The 17,054-nt window shown below is 42.6% G+C and overlaps 3 protein-coding genes and 4 pseudogenes across 4 annotated transcripts; 4 read left to right on the forward strand and 3 right to left on the reverse strand.

Moving 5' to 3' along the window:
* Positions 1 to 2: 2 nt before the first annotated feature.
* LOC117191546 lies at positions 3 to 1,913 on the forward strand (annotated as a pseudogene).
* LOC117191547 lies at positions 1,858 to 2,446 on the reverse strand (annotated as a pseudogene).
* Positions 2,447 to 3,808: 1,362 nt separating this feature from the next.
* LOC117189475 lies at positions 3,809 to 5,708 on the reverse strand (annotated as a pseudogene).
* Positions 5,709 to 6,015: 307 nt separating this feature from the next.
* Positions 6,016 to 6,446, forward strand: LOC108159151 (the record flags this gene model as incomplete). The annotated part of the gene is made up of 1 exon (XM_017292148.2): positions 6,016 to 6,446. A coding segment is annotated over one exon (411 nt), but the record flags the coding sequence as incomplete, so codon positions are not given.
* Positions 6,447 to 6,560: 114 nt separating this feature from the next.
* Positions 6,561 to 7,251, forward strand: LOC108159152. Its single transcript, XM_017292149.2, has one exon. The coding sequence runs from the start codon at positions 6,668 to 6,670 to the stop codon at positions 7,160 to 7,162; it is 495 nt and encodes a 164-aa protein (XP_017147638.2). The 5' UTR covers positions 6,561 to 6,667; the 3' UTR covers positions 7,163 to 7,251.
* A 93-nt stretch (positions 7,252 to 7,344) lies between these two features.
* On the forward strand, positions 7,345 to 8,599 carry LOC117189457 (annotated as a pseudogene).
* LOC117189473 lies at positions 8,586 to 9,266 on the reverse strand. Of its 2 annotated transcripts, none has more exons than XM_033394607.1 (3): positions 8,914 to 9,266; positions 8,796 to 8,853; positions 8,586 to 8,745 (listed from the first exon to the last, which is right to left on the reverse strand). In XM_033394607.1, the coding sequence occupies exons 1-2, from the start codon at positions 9,199 to 9,201 to the stop codon at positions 8,821 to 8,823; spliced, it is 321 nt and encodes a 106-aa protein (XP_033250498.1). In that variant the 5' UTR covers positions 9,202 to 9,266; the 3' UTR covers positions 8,586 to 8,745; positions 8,796 to 8,820. The 2 variants fall into 2 exon arrangements, with proteins under 2 accessions (XP_033250498.1, XP_033250497.1); XM_033394606.1 differs by having other exon boundaries at positions 8,800 to 8,853; positions 8,914 to 9,264.
* Positions 9,267 to 17,054: the final 7,788 nt, after the last annotated feature.

Genomic DNA, 17,054 nt, shown 5'->3' on the forward strand with positions numbered 1-17,054 from the left:
AAATGGGCAAACGACAGCACCAAAAGGATAAAATGCAAGTCCCAACGATTATAACCATACAATGCAATCAATATTACAACCGAATTCTGCAGGTACTTGACGTACACGGAGTAGAGCGAGAAGTACGGCGGAAAGAAAACGGAATCCGCGGAGAACGACCATGTGAAGTTCAAGCGGTTGCCCTACGAGTACTGCTCCATTACCATGGCTCCCTACGAGATGCCCTACTGCGACCTCAATGGCAATGTCTTCGAGTATGAAGCAATCTTGAAGTTTTTGAAAACCTTTAAGATCAATCCTATAACAGGCGAGAAAATGGATTCAAAGTCATTGGTGAAGCTGAACTTTTACAAGAATGCTACCGATGATTATCACTGTCCCGCTCTGTTTAAGCCCTTCACTAAGAACTCGCACATTGTCGCCGTGGCTACAACGGGCAATGTCTACTGCTGGGAGGCCATTGCTCAGCTGAATATTAAGACCAAAAACTGGAAGGACTTGATGGATGATACACCGTTCCAGCGCATGGATATTATTACCATACAAGATCCGCAGAAGCTGGAGAAGTTTGATATATTCACCTTCCACCACATTCGCAAAAACTTGCGAGCGCAAAGATCCGGCCAGTGGGCGCATTAAGACCATGAATCTGGAAACGAAAGAGACCTTGGCACAGCTGCAAAGGGACTACCAGCCTGCTGAAGAGGCACCTTCCACCTCCAAGCGAACAGCAGACAAATTCAATGCGGCTCATTATTCCACTGGAGCGGTGTCTGCCAGTTTCACATCCACAGCCATGATGCCTGTCTCCCAGATTGAGGCGGCTATCATTGACGATGATTTGGTGAAATATGAGCGGGTCAAGCAGAAGGGCTATGTGCGTTTAAACACCAACTTTGGCCCATTAAACATTGAGCTCTACTGCGATCAGATACCACGCGCCTGCGACAACTTTATCAAACATTGCGCCGATGGTTACTTCAACAATGTATTGTTCCATCGATCCATTCTGAACTTTATAGTAAGTACACTCCAGGAGAAGTATGAAATCATATAACAAAATGTGTATTACAGGTTCAAGGTGGCGGGAGGTGAATCTATCTGGGGCTAAAAGTTCGACGATGAATTCAAGCCGAATCTGACGCACACGGGACGGGGAGTTCTTTCCATGGCGAATTCAGGACCCAACACAAATGGTTCCCAGTTGTTAGTAGTTCAATCAATTGTATACGACTCCTTCTTCATTGTATTGCCACTTGCAGCTTCATCACCTATCGATCCTGCAAACATATCGACGGCAAACACACCATCTTTGGCAAGGTGGTTGGCGGCCTTGACACACTCTAAAAAATAGAAAACATCGAGGTGGACAACAAAGATCGACCAATCGAGGATATCATAATTGAAAATGCCCAAGTCTTTGTTAATCCCTTTGCTGATGCCGCGGAACAGCTGGCCAAGGAGCGAGAGAATGAAGCGGCCAGCATACAGGAGACGGCGAAAAGGCAGAACAGCAGAAACGCCTCAATGAGCCACTCAAGGTATACAGGGAGTTTTCTCCATTAAAATGGGCATCAAGCTTGTCTAGGAGAAGTTTTCGTGCCTCTACGCGATTTTTGCAGGCCAGTCGATGTGTGTGACACTTTATGGTGATGTTGGTGGGCAAATGACGCAGGAATACGCAGTTGGATGTTTTGTTTACCGCCTGACCCCCAGGTCCACTGCCGCGCATGAAGGTCTCTTCGATTTCCGACTCTTGCAGCTTTGGATAGCGCGAGTAATCCAAGTTAGCGGTGGACTTGCAGCGGACAACTAGCGGAGGGAGAGCCAACCGTGAAACCAAGGCCCGTATCATCCCTACAGTATGCGTCCGTTCTTCAGCAATGTATCTCCTCGCTGCGCAAGGTAAAAGTTAATTATGAAACACATAAGCAGACTCCTGCACGTACCCTGAAGTTGAACTCGTGTCGCACGCGACCCAAAAAGTAGTTCTTGTCCGTCAACTTCAGATGATTGCCGTATCGGATAAGGTGTTTATAAAGCCGGAGAATCTACTGCCGAGATGGTTGAAAAATTTTAAGGTCTTTACGAACATGTGTGATAATGCCAATACAGCACAGGTTGGCAGCACCACCTGCAAACAGCTGGTCGTTGAGCGAAACTGAGATCAAAAGGAAATAAAAAAAAAAAACAAAATGTACGCATGAGGAAAAATAAAACATTCCGAAGTGGATTGGATTCCACTTTATCGATTTATATATTATAACAATTGATTGTGTTTATATCAAATACATAATTAGATATTGTGCATCGCCTCATCGATTGGAACATTGTACGTTCGACTTAACTCAAACAGTTGATGCGCGATTTCCCGGTCCACTATCTCGCCGCCTGATTTCATGGTGCTCTCAATGATTTCCTCGTCCGTAACTTGACAGTTGATCATTTCCTCCGAGGAAAATCCTGACGGTTCGACGAGTGAGAAGAGAAAGTAGGCCGTGATGGACACACTGTAAGGAAGGAAGCGGATGTACTCCTTCAGAAGCTCCGTCCGACTATAAAACGAGGGGGAACGTTGTGAGTTGCTACGGACACCGCAACTCTACAGTTATACCCGATACTAAGTCAGTATGGCTCTCCTCCGGCAGACGCCGCTAATATTAAACGACACGACAAAGAGTGCGTGCGAGAGAGACAGAAAATCAGTCTGAGCGTGACGTCGGGCGCTGCGTAGCCACTGCAAATTGATTTGTTTCTGTTGGCTATAAAAATGATCTGATCTGATCCAGATTCAGCAATCAGATAGATATGGTCGTTACCTATGATTTTGCGTTTTTAGTTTTCTCGAATCTGCAATATTGTGCATGCAACAGATTTTCGTCCTTTGTGTGGGCGGAAGGGGGTGGGGTGAAATTTTGAGAAATACGTTTTATAGTGAGATCTAACAGGAGTGCGGATACTAAATTTGGTTACTCTAGCGTTAATAGTCTCTGAGATTTGTGAATATCCCCAGATTTTCGTCCTTTGCGGGGGCGGAAGGGGGTGTGGCGAAATTTTGAAACAAACTCGTCTCGGTACGATATCTTAGGAGTGTGAATACCAAATTTGGTTGCTCTAGCTTTTATAGTCTCTGAGATCTAGGCGCTAATGTTTTACTCTAAGCAAAGCCGCCTATGCTACGTGTGTGTTAGAGAGAGACAGGGCGAGAAAAAATGAAATTGTTTTCTTGATGCTGGCTATAATAATAATACGATCCAATTCAGATTCTGCAGTCTAAGAGATATGGTCATTCTCTACGATTCTACGCTTTTGGTTTTCTCATATCTTTAAAATTGTGATTGCCACAGATTTTCGTCCTTTGTGGGGGCGGAAGTGGGCGGGGCGAAGTTTTGAAATATTTTTGTAGCAGTGACATATCACAGAAGTCTGGATCCAAAACATCGTTGCTCTAGCTCTTATAGTCTTTGAGCACTAGGCGCTGAAGGGGACGGACAGACGGACAGACGGACGGACGGACGGACGGACAGACAGACAGGGCTCAATCGACTCGGCTATTGATGCTGATCAAGAATATATATACTTTATGGGGTCGGAAACGATTCCTTCTGGACGTTACACACATCCACTTTTACCACAAATCTAATATACTCATTTTGAGTATCGGGTATAAAAACAGAAACAGTAATTCAATCAACTTCTTCTTCTTTTAAGTACATATATCGTGCTTGTCAGCTCGGAGATAAAATGAAACGATGGAAAAAAGGTGTTCCGGCCACGGAAATAATACGAATGTACATACTATATCGGGTAAAGATATAAACAATTCATTGTGTTTAATTCAAGTAATTAGATCTTCGGCAACGCATCAACATCGATGCCATCCTCAATTTGGACATTGTATTTTCGACAGTTCTCGCCGCCTTTTTTCATAGTGCGCTCAATGACTTCCTCGTCCGAAACCTGAACGTTGTACATTTCCTCCGGGGACAGTCCCATCGGTTCGACGAGCTCAAAGAGGAAGCTGGCCGTGATGGACACACTGTAGGGCAAGAAGCGAATGTACTCCTTCACAAGCTCCGTACGGCTGAAGAAAACCAACCAGTAACATTAAAATAACCATTTTGTTAGATGCCATTTGGATACCCACTTCATGAATTCTGGCACCTCATCCTTCGCGTGCTTCCTATAGCTTTCGTAGAGAGCCGAGCAGTAGTCGTCGAAAATGCTATCGAAATGGGTACATTTCCGCACATCCGCATAGACAGAAATGGCCAGAAAGACGGACAGATCGATCATGGGGGAGGACACACGCAGCGTCTGGTAGTCGAACATCATGATTTCCTGTGGCTCCTCCTTGCCATCGTACTTGTAGGCCACATTGTTCCGCACATAATCGCCGTGACAGAGAGTTGCCAACGGCTCCCTGGGCGCCACTCGTTGGCATCCATATTGGATGTAATCCGATATTAAGAAGCCGAACAATTTCACAAAATCTTTATCCACTTGGGGCTGATAGGTGGCCACAGCCTGAACAGCGCGCTTAACACTTGCCTGCAGCGTCACCTTGTATTGGGGGTGCACGGTGTCATTGGCATATCGGGATTCCTTGAGGTTTCTAGTCAGTTTTTCGAAGTTCTCCAGATTCTTGTGCTTGATGGCGTATGTAAAGCCGTGGAACTTTCCCAAATACTTCACTGCAATCCGGACATGCTCCAGGCTAAGGCCCACCCTATCCTTGGTTCCCTCCACCTATCCTCAGCAAAGTCACTGAGAATGACGATTGCCGAAAGCGGATTCAGCTCACTGTAATAATACTTGGGTGCCGCAAACTTTCCCTCCGCCACCTTTTGTATCTGTGGCAGGATTTTCGTATAGAAATCGATCTTATTGGCGAAAAGATCTCCAAACTGTACTGCTTCGTACACATCTGGTGGAACCATAGGCGTTTTCTACAACAAAATAAACAAACTGTCATGATAGTTGGTTTCCAGGCAGTTCGTTAATCATTAGTATTTTCGATTAACCGATCGTTTAACAGTAGATCTATGGATCAATAACCCGCTGATAACATATCAATACTTGTGGAGGTTGGGAAATAGTGTGTACATTTGAATAGAACACCATAATCTTATCTATGGGAATTTTTGGCTACCTATTTGGTAGTATGGGAAATAGTGTGTACATTTGAATAGAACACCATAATCTTATCTATGGGAATTTTTGGCTACATTTCACCATCTCACCGAAAAATTAATTTCCAACTCCGTATCACTTGGTTTATTTGGTTTAAATAGCAAAGACATAAATGTCTCCCATAATGGTTTTAATCTGCGCTTCCAGACTTGAACCGGTTATGTGGCGTTAAAACAGAAATATGGTCTACAGCTCACTCAATGCTCATCTGTTTCGTGCCTACGATATGACGACATTTAATAGTTACCTTTGCGACCACTTTCCGCTCAAACTGCTCGCCGTCGTACTCAAGGCGGATGGTTGTCCGATAGCAGAGTGTCAGCATGAAGGCCTCTTTGGGACCAATTACATCGACATCGATGTCCCCCACCCGGAATGTGTCCGCCTTCGACGCGCTGTAGGTATTCAGCAGTCTACCGCTCTCCAAAATCTTTGGCAGAATGGTAGTGCGCAGCCATTGGGACTCCGTCTCGATCAGCGACATGTTGGGTTCTAGTATACAGAATAGAACCGATCAGCGTCGAGTTCAGCGAATAACTGAACGATCGTATGCCATGTGCCGTGAATTTGTATGCTTCGGTCAACATCGTGCTCTCTGAGATAAGACGAAGCTGATTGAACAAAAATAAATCGGTACCGCTCTGAAACAGGCAAGACTGATAGCTCGTAGAGAGAGAATCCAACTCAGAGCACAATTCTTTTATCTTCTAAATTCTAAATTTGAATATGGGAACTTCAGAAAAAATTCAAAGCAAATGGTTCAATCTTTCCCTGACCGGGTCGCTGTCTAACAACAACACCTTTGTGAGAAGGTACTGAGAACAATCGGAACGCGGCGGTGTTCTCCTTGGCAAGAGAAAAGGTCCGGCCAGTCGAGTCCAGTCGAAAGAAAACCGGCCAAATGAAGCGGCCACGAACAGCAGTCGAAACAGCAGTGGGACCAGTAGTCGAAGAAAAAAGGAGAGGAGCATTAACTCCAATATTCTCGAGAGTAGAATCGAATGCCAGAGTGAAAAGTGCGAGCAGAAGAACGTAGCAGACTCTCCACGTATGCGGGAGTTCTTTAAAGAAGTCCAACAGCGGGAACTCAAGCAATACTACCTCCAGATGAGGGCCTCCCAAAGGGTGAGAATTGCCCCGAACCCCTTGTGTCCGGACTGGGGACTGGCAAAGCGAACGGAGAGGGATATTGCGCATAATGTATACTGTAGGGGACCTCAGAGATTGTGTTAAAGGCAGGGGAGATGGGCTGGCGATGGATAGAGCTCTTCCGGAGCACATTCAATTGAACCTTGTATATGTCGGAAGTAGCTCCCTTGAAATCCCCTATCCAGCTCTCTGTGCCTTTGCTGTCAGCGTCCGTTTCAGTGTTCGTTCATTCGGGCTCAGTCGGCACACAATCAAAATCCCCCGTACTGGAAACCCCGCGTTCCGATTTTCCCGCACGGATTCCACAACTTCCACTGGCCCTAAGATGTACTCCCTTCCAAAACAAGTGTCACAGGGGACGCAGACCATACCGCAGCCGGCCCCGAAGCCCATATGCGTACCGCTGCTGATGGTCGACGAGGATGGAAAGAAACGATACTGCTACCATGGCGGCAAGTGCCGATGCGAGACTTGTGAGAAGATGCGCGAGCAGCAAGCGGATGAACTAGACGCGCAGCTACTCGCCGTCCTCCCACATAGTCGCTTGAAGCTGGAGCCGCCGTTGCATCAGGTGAGGCCGAAGCAGTACCGCTTGGAGGCCATTTACGCCAAGCCCGAGTTGGCCGAGTATCTGAAGAAGGAGCACGAGGAGCTTCGCAAAAAGTATAGGACCTACTATCTGCCCGATAAGTACTACGAGCTGAATGCATGGAGGGTCCCCGGTCCGCAGCACAAGCAGACCCAGACGGATGTCCGGATCGGCAACTACGGCATCGACGGTTGTCCGTGCGTCGACAAATCTCTCTGCTGGGACATATAGTCTTTGGGTTCGTTGAATTGTGGAAGGCAAGGGGAGGATTGATCTGTGGAACCAGGGGAACAATAAAGAGTGCATATTAAGAAGCGGAATACTTGCGTTGTCTTATCTGGCTCTTCTTATCAAGAAACGTCTGATCTAGGTCGCCGCAGGAGGCCTTGGAAGAGATATCAATATTTAGATCGGGCCGTAGTTATCAGAAAAATTTAATATAGCTATCCAATACGGCTCGGTTCTATAGAATGCTGCGCCGCCTTAGAGACACCCGGATCCTGTCCGCCGCACAGCTTAATCGCTGCTGCCGCTACCTGGCTGATGCTCCTGCAAAGCCCTCGGATCCATATGTCGTCACCACGGGGCTCAGTGCCAACGTGGCAAAGGGGCAGATGCGTTCCTTGCCGGTGAGCGGGCTGCCCCCGTCCAAGTATGGGGGCATCACCCATTTCTCTCTGCTCACCGGCAGCACGATCATTGGCCAGCAGGGGGCCAAGTTTGTGACAGCCTTGCTACACAGCACGCGGGTGCCAGTGGAGCTGCAGCGTATTGCCTCCGACCAGGAGGAGGAGTACTTCAATTCGGTGCTGCGTAACCATGCCGCGGTCCATGTGGACATCCTATGCGATAAAGAGGCGAAGAAGAAGTCCCTCAAGATCTGCAACGACCTGGACCTGTACGTGTTCATGACGTGCCTGCGCAGCTTCCCCGGCTTCAAGTGCCGCTTTCCCGACGTGGACATCCAGTTGATAGCCCAGAACAACATTGGCAACTACTCGGAGCTCGAGTACGCCCCCGTCAAGGGTGTGGTGGAGGCCCTGCGCGTCGTTACCCATGAGAAAGTAACAAAGTATCTGCGGCACGCCTTCGAGGGGCGCCTTCGTAACCCTCATCCACAAGGCCAACGAGTGGCCGGTGACCGATGGGGCGATGGTGGAAATTGCAGAGAAGATGCACGCGGAGGACTACTGCTCCATCAAATTGGAGCTGATGGAGCTGGACGACTGCGTGAACCGGCTAATCACCGATCCCGCCTACTTCGACACTATCTTCACCAACGTTTGCTACGCCACCTTCCTGGCTACCATCTGCAGCGGTGTTGCCGGAGGCGCAAATCTCTTCAGCGCTATCGAATTGGGGGACAGTCATGCTGTGTTCAAGCCACTCCAGACCAAGCTCTCGCTGACCAACTACTCCCTCCTCAGTCCCTACGGCATTGTGTCCACCTGTGTGGACTTACTGAACCATGTTGGCCAAGAAAGCTGCGCCAAGTCCCTCAGGAAGGGGATGCTCCGCACCATGACCGATGGCATTAAGACTGTCGAATTCGACGGACCAGACACCGGTGAATATGTGATCTGCAATATCATGAACAAGTTGCGGTGCAGTGCTTTGGGAGAGAATGCCGAGAAAAAGAGAATACCTTGTTAAATATATTCACTAAAATTTAATTAATTATGCAACAACGACTTTTAACGAGATAATTTTTAAATGTGAGCTTATGGGTCTGGAGCATCTTGGGGTCTAGGGCAATCTTTGATTCGTAGAAATGGAAGACATTATAAGATGAGAGCCGATTCATCAGACTTTTCCTATAAGAGAACGGTGGTAGAATAGGCTATACCATATTTGTGTACACTACCTACTCCTCTTTGGTACGTGAGCGATTAAAAATTGTCGCGCTTCATTGTACTCTTAGACTGGAGAAACCGCATTAATTAAATTATTGGTAGAAAAGGTTATATTTTTATGGATATTACCTGATCCTCTTCGGTGCGCAGAGCAACCTCCTGTATGTTAATTTTGCCGTTGTTCGTGTACGTCACCATTTCCACGAACTTGCTGAAGTGGACCGTTCTCTTGGTATTGAAGCTCTTAGCCGCAAGCTTGTTTCTCTTCTTCTTGTTCGGATATCTCATGTAGTCGTAGATAATCGGCTCATCAATGTTGCCATCATTATCGGATGGGCCTGCGATTGCGGGTGCCTCTGCCATAGCGTTGTGCACTCGCAATTCAGTTTCGTTTGGGAAATCTTCAATTTTATCCATACTTCTAAGACATTTTTGTTGCACAGAAATAAAAACAAAACAAAAAAAAACCCAGAAGAGCAATGCTTCAATGATAAATAAAGAATCAAAATATAAATTTCATGTGCTCACATTTCCCCCTTGCTTTAAGCAGACCAATAAAACTACTATACTTTTATTCTCATGTAGAAGGGGCTCTAAGTTTAGCGTATTTTCAGAGTCCAGGACCAAAAGCCACCCACAAACCTACATATGTACTGCATGGGAAAAACGACCGCGTCAAACAAATCATTTCCAACCCCTCGCAAGAGGTTGCCCATTCTTAAATTATTGCCCAATTACCAGGACAAGAAAACAGATCATAATTATAATAATTTATTGGTGCTCTCTGGAACATTTACAAAGTTATGCTTTTTCTATTGAACCATATATGTTTATCCTATACGAAAAGGTTTCACCTAGAACATTTACACAGACATTTATGCTTATTCCTATAGATATTGCATCGCTAATTGAACTTTCACACACACATGAAGAAGAACAAGTCATGTTCGCGTTTGGTTCGGCTACGCACCGCGCGTCATGCGGCAGCGCCCCTCGGTCGGTTGGGCGGGAGGAGGGCTGCGTTTTGCCTGGGATCCGCGCGTAACAGCCTTCTGCTGGTGTCACACGGGCCACTTGACGGTGCTGTAACTGCATCGCCTCTTGAAAGATGCAGTCATTGCATGTCAACGTCCACACATCATTCACACTATCGAATTGGCAGTAGGCTCCACATCTATGTAGTCATGCTGCCATCCGTTGGGTCAAGGCTCTGCCATCTCGATGGCCTTGGTGTTGTTCCACTTGGACTTGATCGCGTTGCATATCATCATGCAGGTGAAGAGAGACAGCTCCAGGACACGACACAGGACGAAGAAAGTTATCTCCATTAGATCGTCAGTGGCTTCCAAATAAACACACATTTTGCGATTACTTTTCTGTGGCAATTTTTAAGGCAAAGATTTTGTGCAGCTTGCAGTTTTTGTCGGCTCGCCTGTTAAGGTACACAAATGTTTGTGGAAGCTGAAAGATTTCGTGAATGGCAACACTCTGCAGGTTGGGGTCCTGTTATATCCTGCCCTGTTGCTGTATCAGCGAGCACACGAAGGACCTCGTCGGCTCGGAATGCGAGAGCGAAAGCCAAGTGTACTGATACGAGCATAGGGTGAGGCGATTGCAGGCGCTCTCACGATACTCTGCAAGAAGCTGTAGTACTACCATTTGTTGGTTTCACCACTAATTAACTATGAGTCAATCAAATTACAGTGCTTATCAGTGTCGGTAATATTCGAAGCATATACATACTTGCGACATAAGCTAACGGACGTTAATAGCGGTCGAGAGTGCCAAGAAAAGAATGCCTCACCTTATATGCATACACCTTGAGCAAAACTGTAAGGGAGAGGGAGAAAAAGAGTGCGTGGGTGTGGGAAAGGGGGAATGGGGACGGTACATGCGCAAACATGTTCCGGGTACATGCAGTTCTGCGGGGAAAGAGCGCCCCAGCTTCAGCTATCTATCTCTGTTGCACTTAACACAGCAGTGCTGCAAATGCATTCCAAAGGTAAAATGGGATATTTCAGGGATACATATACACTGTATGTAGGGATATTTATCTGATATATATTTGATGGGATGTATTGGATAACTAGCTATGACAATTAGTAAACGAATGACAGTACCAAGTTATATTTTTCTTTAAAGATTATTTATGTATTTCTTGATTACTTTTTGCTGCAACACCGGTCCACACACTCAATTCGAGATCACACAAAAGAAAGAGGAAGTGGACACTTCAAGTGTGACCAGACTAACTTTACATATTAATACTTAATATATCGATAGTATTATTTAATATTATTTAATGTTATTATTTGAATGTGGGAATAGGCGTATTCCAACACGCCCCCCTCAAAAATAACATTAATCATCAAAATCATAAAAATAAAAAAAAATGTTTTCATCATTAAATCAAAAAGGTAACATTCAATTGTTATTTTAATGTGGTTGGTGTGCATTCTGGGAAGTGTTATGTGATCTAGCATTTGCTCTAAGGATACGGGGAAAAACGAGAAAAACCCGATCAGATCACTTTAAAATTAGATTAACATAAAATTAAATTACTTTAACAATTCATTGGTTCTTTTGGTTCAAATCAAAAAAAAATAAATAAAATAAAAAAAAAATTAAATATGAATTAATGTAATAAATTTGTTAATAAAGCATGTTTTCCTTAAATTGGAATCATTCTTCTTGTAGTAGTCCTAAATTGTTCCGCAGTTCCGCAAATCTTCCAGCAGGTAGTGGCTTCGTGAAGATGTCAGCAAGTTGGTTGTCTATATTAATATACTCAAGAGAAATCTCATTAGTTTCTATCTGTTCTCTTGAAAAATGATATTTTATTTCAATATGCTTTGCTTTTTTATGACATGAGGGATTATTTGCAATGCTAATACAGCCTTGGTTGTCTTCATAAATTTTAATGGGTTTGTCGAGTTTAAGATTAATACTATTTAGAAGAGACTTTAGCCATAAAGCTTATCTTACAGCTTCGAATAGGGCCATATATTCAGCTTCAGTTGATGAAGCTGCCACTGAATTCTGTCTTTTTGTATTCCAACAAATTAAATTGGAATCAATCATTTTAAACAAATAACCCGTTGTACTTTTTCTATCAATCTCATTACTAACCCAATCGAAGTCTACATAGCCAACTAATGTATTTTCAAATGATGTATTCTTTTTAAATATAAGCTTCATATCAATAGTTCCCTTTAAATATCTAATAACCCGTTTTAAACATTGCCATAACTCAGCATTGTTCTTGCTACTATATCTACTCAAGATATTTACAGCGGCAGCTAAATCTGGTCGTGTACACAGCATTATGTACATTAAACAGCCAATAAGGTTACGACATGGAGCATTGCAGTCTTCATCTGAGTTAAGTAACTCATAATTTAGTTTATATAGTAATGGAGTACTGACTAAATTGCAACTATCCATGTTAAATTTATTTAAAATTCTTTTTACATATGCAGCTTGACTCAAATATATTTTGTCTTCAAACATTTCTACTCTGATACCGATAAAATGTTTTATCTCATTTAAGTCAGTCATTCTAAATCTTTCGCTTAAATACTTTTTGAAATTATTCATTCTATCCATATCCCTTGTCGCTATTACTACATCATCAACATATAATAATACATATATGTTTTTCTTTATGTCACCTCTATCAAGAATATATATGCAACGATCCACGGGAGAGATAACAAAATCGAATTCTTTCAATGCTTGCTCAAATACTTGAAACCAGCATCTAGCTGCTTGTTTGAGCCCATAAATGGCTTTGTTCAGTTTGCATACATGCCCAGCACCGCATGATACGCCCTGAGGAGGCCGCATATATATCTCCTCACTTAATGTACCATTGAGGAAAGCTGTTTTAACATCCATCTGATGGACTTTCAAATTAAACTGGACTGCCAACGATAGTACGAACCTAAAACTGGCAATTCTAGCAACGGGAGCAAATTTTTCTTCATAGTCTACTTGGTACTTTTGAGTAAATCCTCTTGCAACCAGTCTAGCTTTGTATTTTATTGGGACTCCTAGTTCATTATATTTAATGGAAAATACCCATCTACTGTCTACAATATTTTTGTTTTCTGGCTTCTTTATAATTGTCCAGGTGTTATTAATTTCATGGGCATTTTACTCTGTATTTATTGCCTCCTCCCAATCAGATGTATCATTCCTAAAATTTATTTCATCAAAAGAATTTGGAACTTCATCAAACATTATATGGGCATTTAATATAAATTTGTTAAAGCTTTTATCATGTTCTTTATAAGACACCTTCGGTTTAGACTGTAACCTCTCACTTTTTCTACTAATTATATTAGTATCCTTATTTTCTTCACGACAATTATCTGGCTGATCAGATTTTTCACAATCCTTACTCTCATTCGGGATATATAATTCCTTACTATCATTCAGGAAATCAGTTTTTCTTTTCCTACTTTCATTCGGAAAATTTAGCTTTTCGCATTCCTTACTTTCATTCAGGATTTCACATTCCGTACTTTCATTCGGGAAATTAAACTGATCACATTCCTTACTCTCATTCAGGATTCCACATTCCGTACTATCATTCGGGAAATAAAACTGATCACATTCCTTACTCTCATTCAGGATTCCACATTCCGTACTATCATTCGGGAAATTAAGCTGATCAGATTCCTTACTCTCATTCAGGAATTCTTGTTGACTTCTTTCCTTACTCTCTTTCGGGAAATCTGTTTCAAATTTTACTTCTCTAGAATAAAGCATATTAGTCTCGTCTACGACATCTCTTGCAACAATAACTTTTCCTTTAATGACATCCCACAATTTGAGTCCATTTTGTTCATACCCTATCAAGATAGCTTTGAATGATTTTTCATCAAATTTACCTTTTTTAATTTTGTTGTGCACATACACGGTTGAACCGAATACTCTTAAAAACTTTAAATTGGGCTTTCTATTGTGCCACAGCTCATATGGGGTCATTTTACAATCACCAAGTGCTTTGCTTGGAATTCTGTTGATTAGATATGTTGCAGTTAGCACAGCTTCACCCCAAAAACTTTTGTCTAATTTTGCACCATTTACCATAGCACGAGCTGTCTCTGTCTCTGTCATTCGCTCCGAAACACCATTCAACTGAGGTGTATGTGACACTGTCAAATGATAACTTATTCCTTTATTAACGCAGAACTCACGCATTTCATTCGACAGGTGTTCTCTACCGTTGTCAATGTACAAATTGACAATCTTGAAATTAAAATGAGCCTCGCTCTTTGCTACAAAATCTTTAAATACATTGAATACATCTGATTTATATTTTAACAAATAGGTTACACAATAACGTGTAAATTGATCTACGAAGATCACAAAATAATTTTTATCGTCTAGTGTAACTGGTTTAATGGGGCCACATACATCTGAATGTATTACAAACAAGGGTCGTTTTATATAACTTTTATCTTTAGATTGCTTAAATGGCAAGCTAGCCTGTTTCCCATTTAAACATGACTCACAAATTTCATCTGATATTTTTAAAGTAACAAGAAGATTACTGACATTAAATAAATTATTATTCTTTATTTCAAGCAATTTTGCATTGCTTATATGCCCCAACCTCTCATGCCATAATAGATAATTATTTTTGTTCCTAGCATCTACACTGTATGCTTGGAATTTGACTACAGGTATATCCAACATACTTGTATTTTTAACAACAATTACTCCATTTTTTGATATGCAGACACCACCACAGTCAAACTTAATTGACATCCCTGCCTGTTGCAGACGCTTGACAGACATGAGGTTTCCTGCTGCCTCCTTGCAGTAGAGCACATCCTCCAGTGTGATATTGTGTCCATTGTGCAGCCGCACAATTCCACGCTTAGTGGCATATAAAAACTCGCATTCTTTTGCCACAGCGATTTTAAATGGCTGCTCCAATTCGATGCAATCGGCGTACAGCGAGTCAAATGATCAAATGATCCGTTGCACCAGAATCGAGTATAAAACCGAGTTCATTATTTATTTGATCACTCTTTGTCATTTTCCGCATCATAAATGCGAACCCATGGCCCGATGCTGCAAGCTGAGATTGTTTATTATGTTTATAATTTTCTTTATTTTGATTTAACCTTATAAACTGGTAACAGTCTTTTTTCATGTGCTCTTCTTTGCCACAGTGATGGCATTTAATGTTACTTCTAGCTTTTCCCTTAAATAATATCTTTTGCCGTGTGTTTCTAGATCCAAACGTTTTACGATTATTAAAATTGTTATTATTTCTTACAACTGCCTTCATGACTTTACTACTTGTATCAGTACTTTCATTTCTTAATTTGGTCTCGTAGTCGAACAATTTATTTTTTACAAACGCTAATAATAGAGTTTCATCCGACAAAGTTTCGATTGCCGTGATGACACCATTATAGGTTGAAGGTAGAGTCTGCAGCAAATGTGCCACTTTGTCCATCTCATCCATTTTAGCGCCCGCCCCTAACAACTCACTCACTGTTTCATCAAAAATAACAAAATGACTCGAAAGTGTCATTTCACTTGAGAGTTTGAGTGTTATTAAACGTTTACGTGCAGCTAATTGCGACGCAAGGCTTCTACGCTCATATATGGCGTCTAAATTCTTCAGAATATCACGTGCCGAAATGTCGACTGCCGCGAAGTTTAGAAATGCGTCGCCTAAATATTGAATTAAAATGCTCTTCGCACATCGCTCTGCCTTTTTCCAATTATCATCTACTTCGTTAGGCATTATGTTATCGACTACTTGGAGCACCTCTAGTTCAGCAAACAAAGCTCTGATTCTAAATTTCCATATAGAATATATCTCGCCACAAAAAGGCTTAATATGTTGCTTATTTCTTTCCTTTTTTTATGTATGTATGTATATATTATACACACACACACACTACAAAAAAAAAAAAACTACACAAGAACGCACGCGGAACTAATTTTACAACTATTTGTTATTAATTTAATTTATTTAAATTGGCGTGGACTGGGCCCATAACCTATTGGATAACTAGCTATGACAATTAGTAAACGAATGACAGTACCAAGTTATATTTTTCTTTAAAGATTATTTATGTATTTCTTGATTACTTTTTGCTGCAACACCGGTCCACACACTCAATTCGAGATCACACAAAAGAAAGAGGAAGTGGACACTTCAAGTGTGACCAGACTAACTTTACATATTAATACTTAATATATCGATAGTATTATTTAATATTATTTAATGTTATTATTTGAATGTGGGAATAGGCGTATTCCAACAGGATGTTCAATCCAAGAGCTGGCGAGACAACAAATGTCGTGTCTCAACTGGATTCATTGTTTGCTTCAAGGACTGCTATTGGCACAAGTATTTCCGAGCTTTGACCATATGGCTGTGGCTGTCGGATGGAATTGGGTTCTGGGCTCAGTGCAACATATGGTCACGAGAGACGAGCCAGAATGCAGTTCCAGAAGCGAGTTAAGTGATGGCCCAGGACAGCCAGTAGCTCATCCTCGTCGAAGTTCCCCTCTGCTCACCTCCCTGGCTGGTGTGCTGTTGAGCGTGAAAGTCACAAATTACAAAAAAAACAAGGGGGAACGTTGTGAGTTGCTGCGGACACCGCAACTCTACAGTTATACCCGATACTAAGTCAGTATGGCTCTCCTCCGGCAGACGCAGCTAATATTAAACGACACGACAAAGAGTGCGTGCGAGAGAGACAGAAAATCAGTCTGAGCATGACGTCGGGTGCTGCGTAGCCAGTGCAAATTGATCTGATCCAGATTCAGCAATCTGATAGATATGGTCATTATCTATGATTCTGCGTTTTTAGTTTTCTCGAATCTGCAATATTGTGGATGCAACAGATTTTCGTCCTTTATGGGGGCGGAAGGGGGTGGGGCGAAATTTTGAGATATACGTTTTATAGCGACATCTTAAAGGAGTGTGTGTACCAAATTTGGTTACTCTAGCCTTAATAGTCTCTGAGATTTGTGGATGCCTCAGATTTTCGTCTTTGCGGGGTCGGAAGGGGGTGTGGCGAAATTTGGACACAAAATGGTCAAGGTCCGATATCACAAGAGGGTGGATACCAAATTTGGTTGCTCTGGCTCTTATAGGTTCTGAGATCCTTGAACTCATATTTTGCAATTGGCAAAACCGACCATGAAACCTGTGTGTTAGAGAGAGACAGAGCGAGAAAGAATGAAATTGTTTTCTTGATTCTGGCTATAACAATTATACGATCTGGGTC

The sequence above is a fragment of the Drosophila miranda genome (genome assembly GCF_003369915.1).
Source record: "Drosophila miranda strain MSH22 chromosome Y unlocalized genomic scaffold, D.miranda_PacBio2.1 Contig_Y1_pilon, whole genome shotgun sequence".
NCBI classification, from domain to species: domain Eukaryota; kingdom Metazoa; phylum Arthropoda; class Insecta; order Diptera; family Drosophilidae; genus Drosophila; species Drosophila miranda.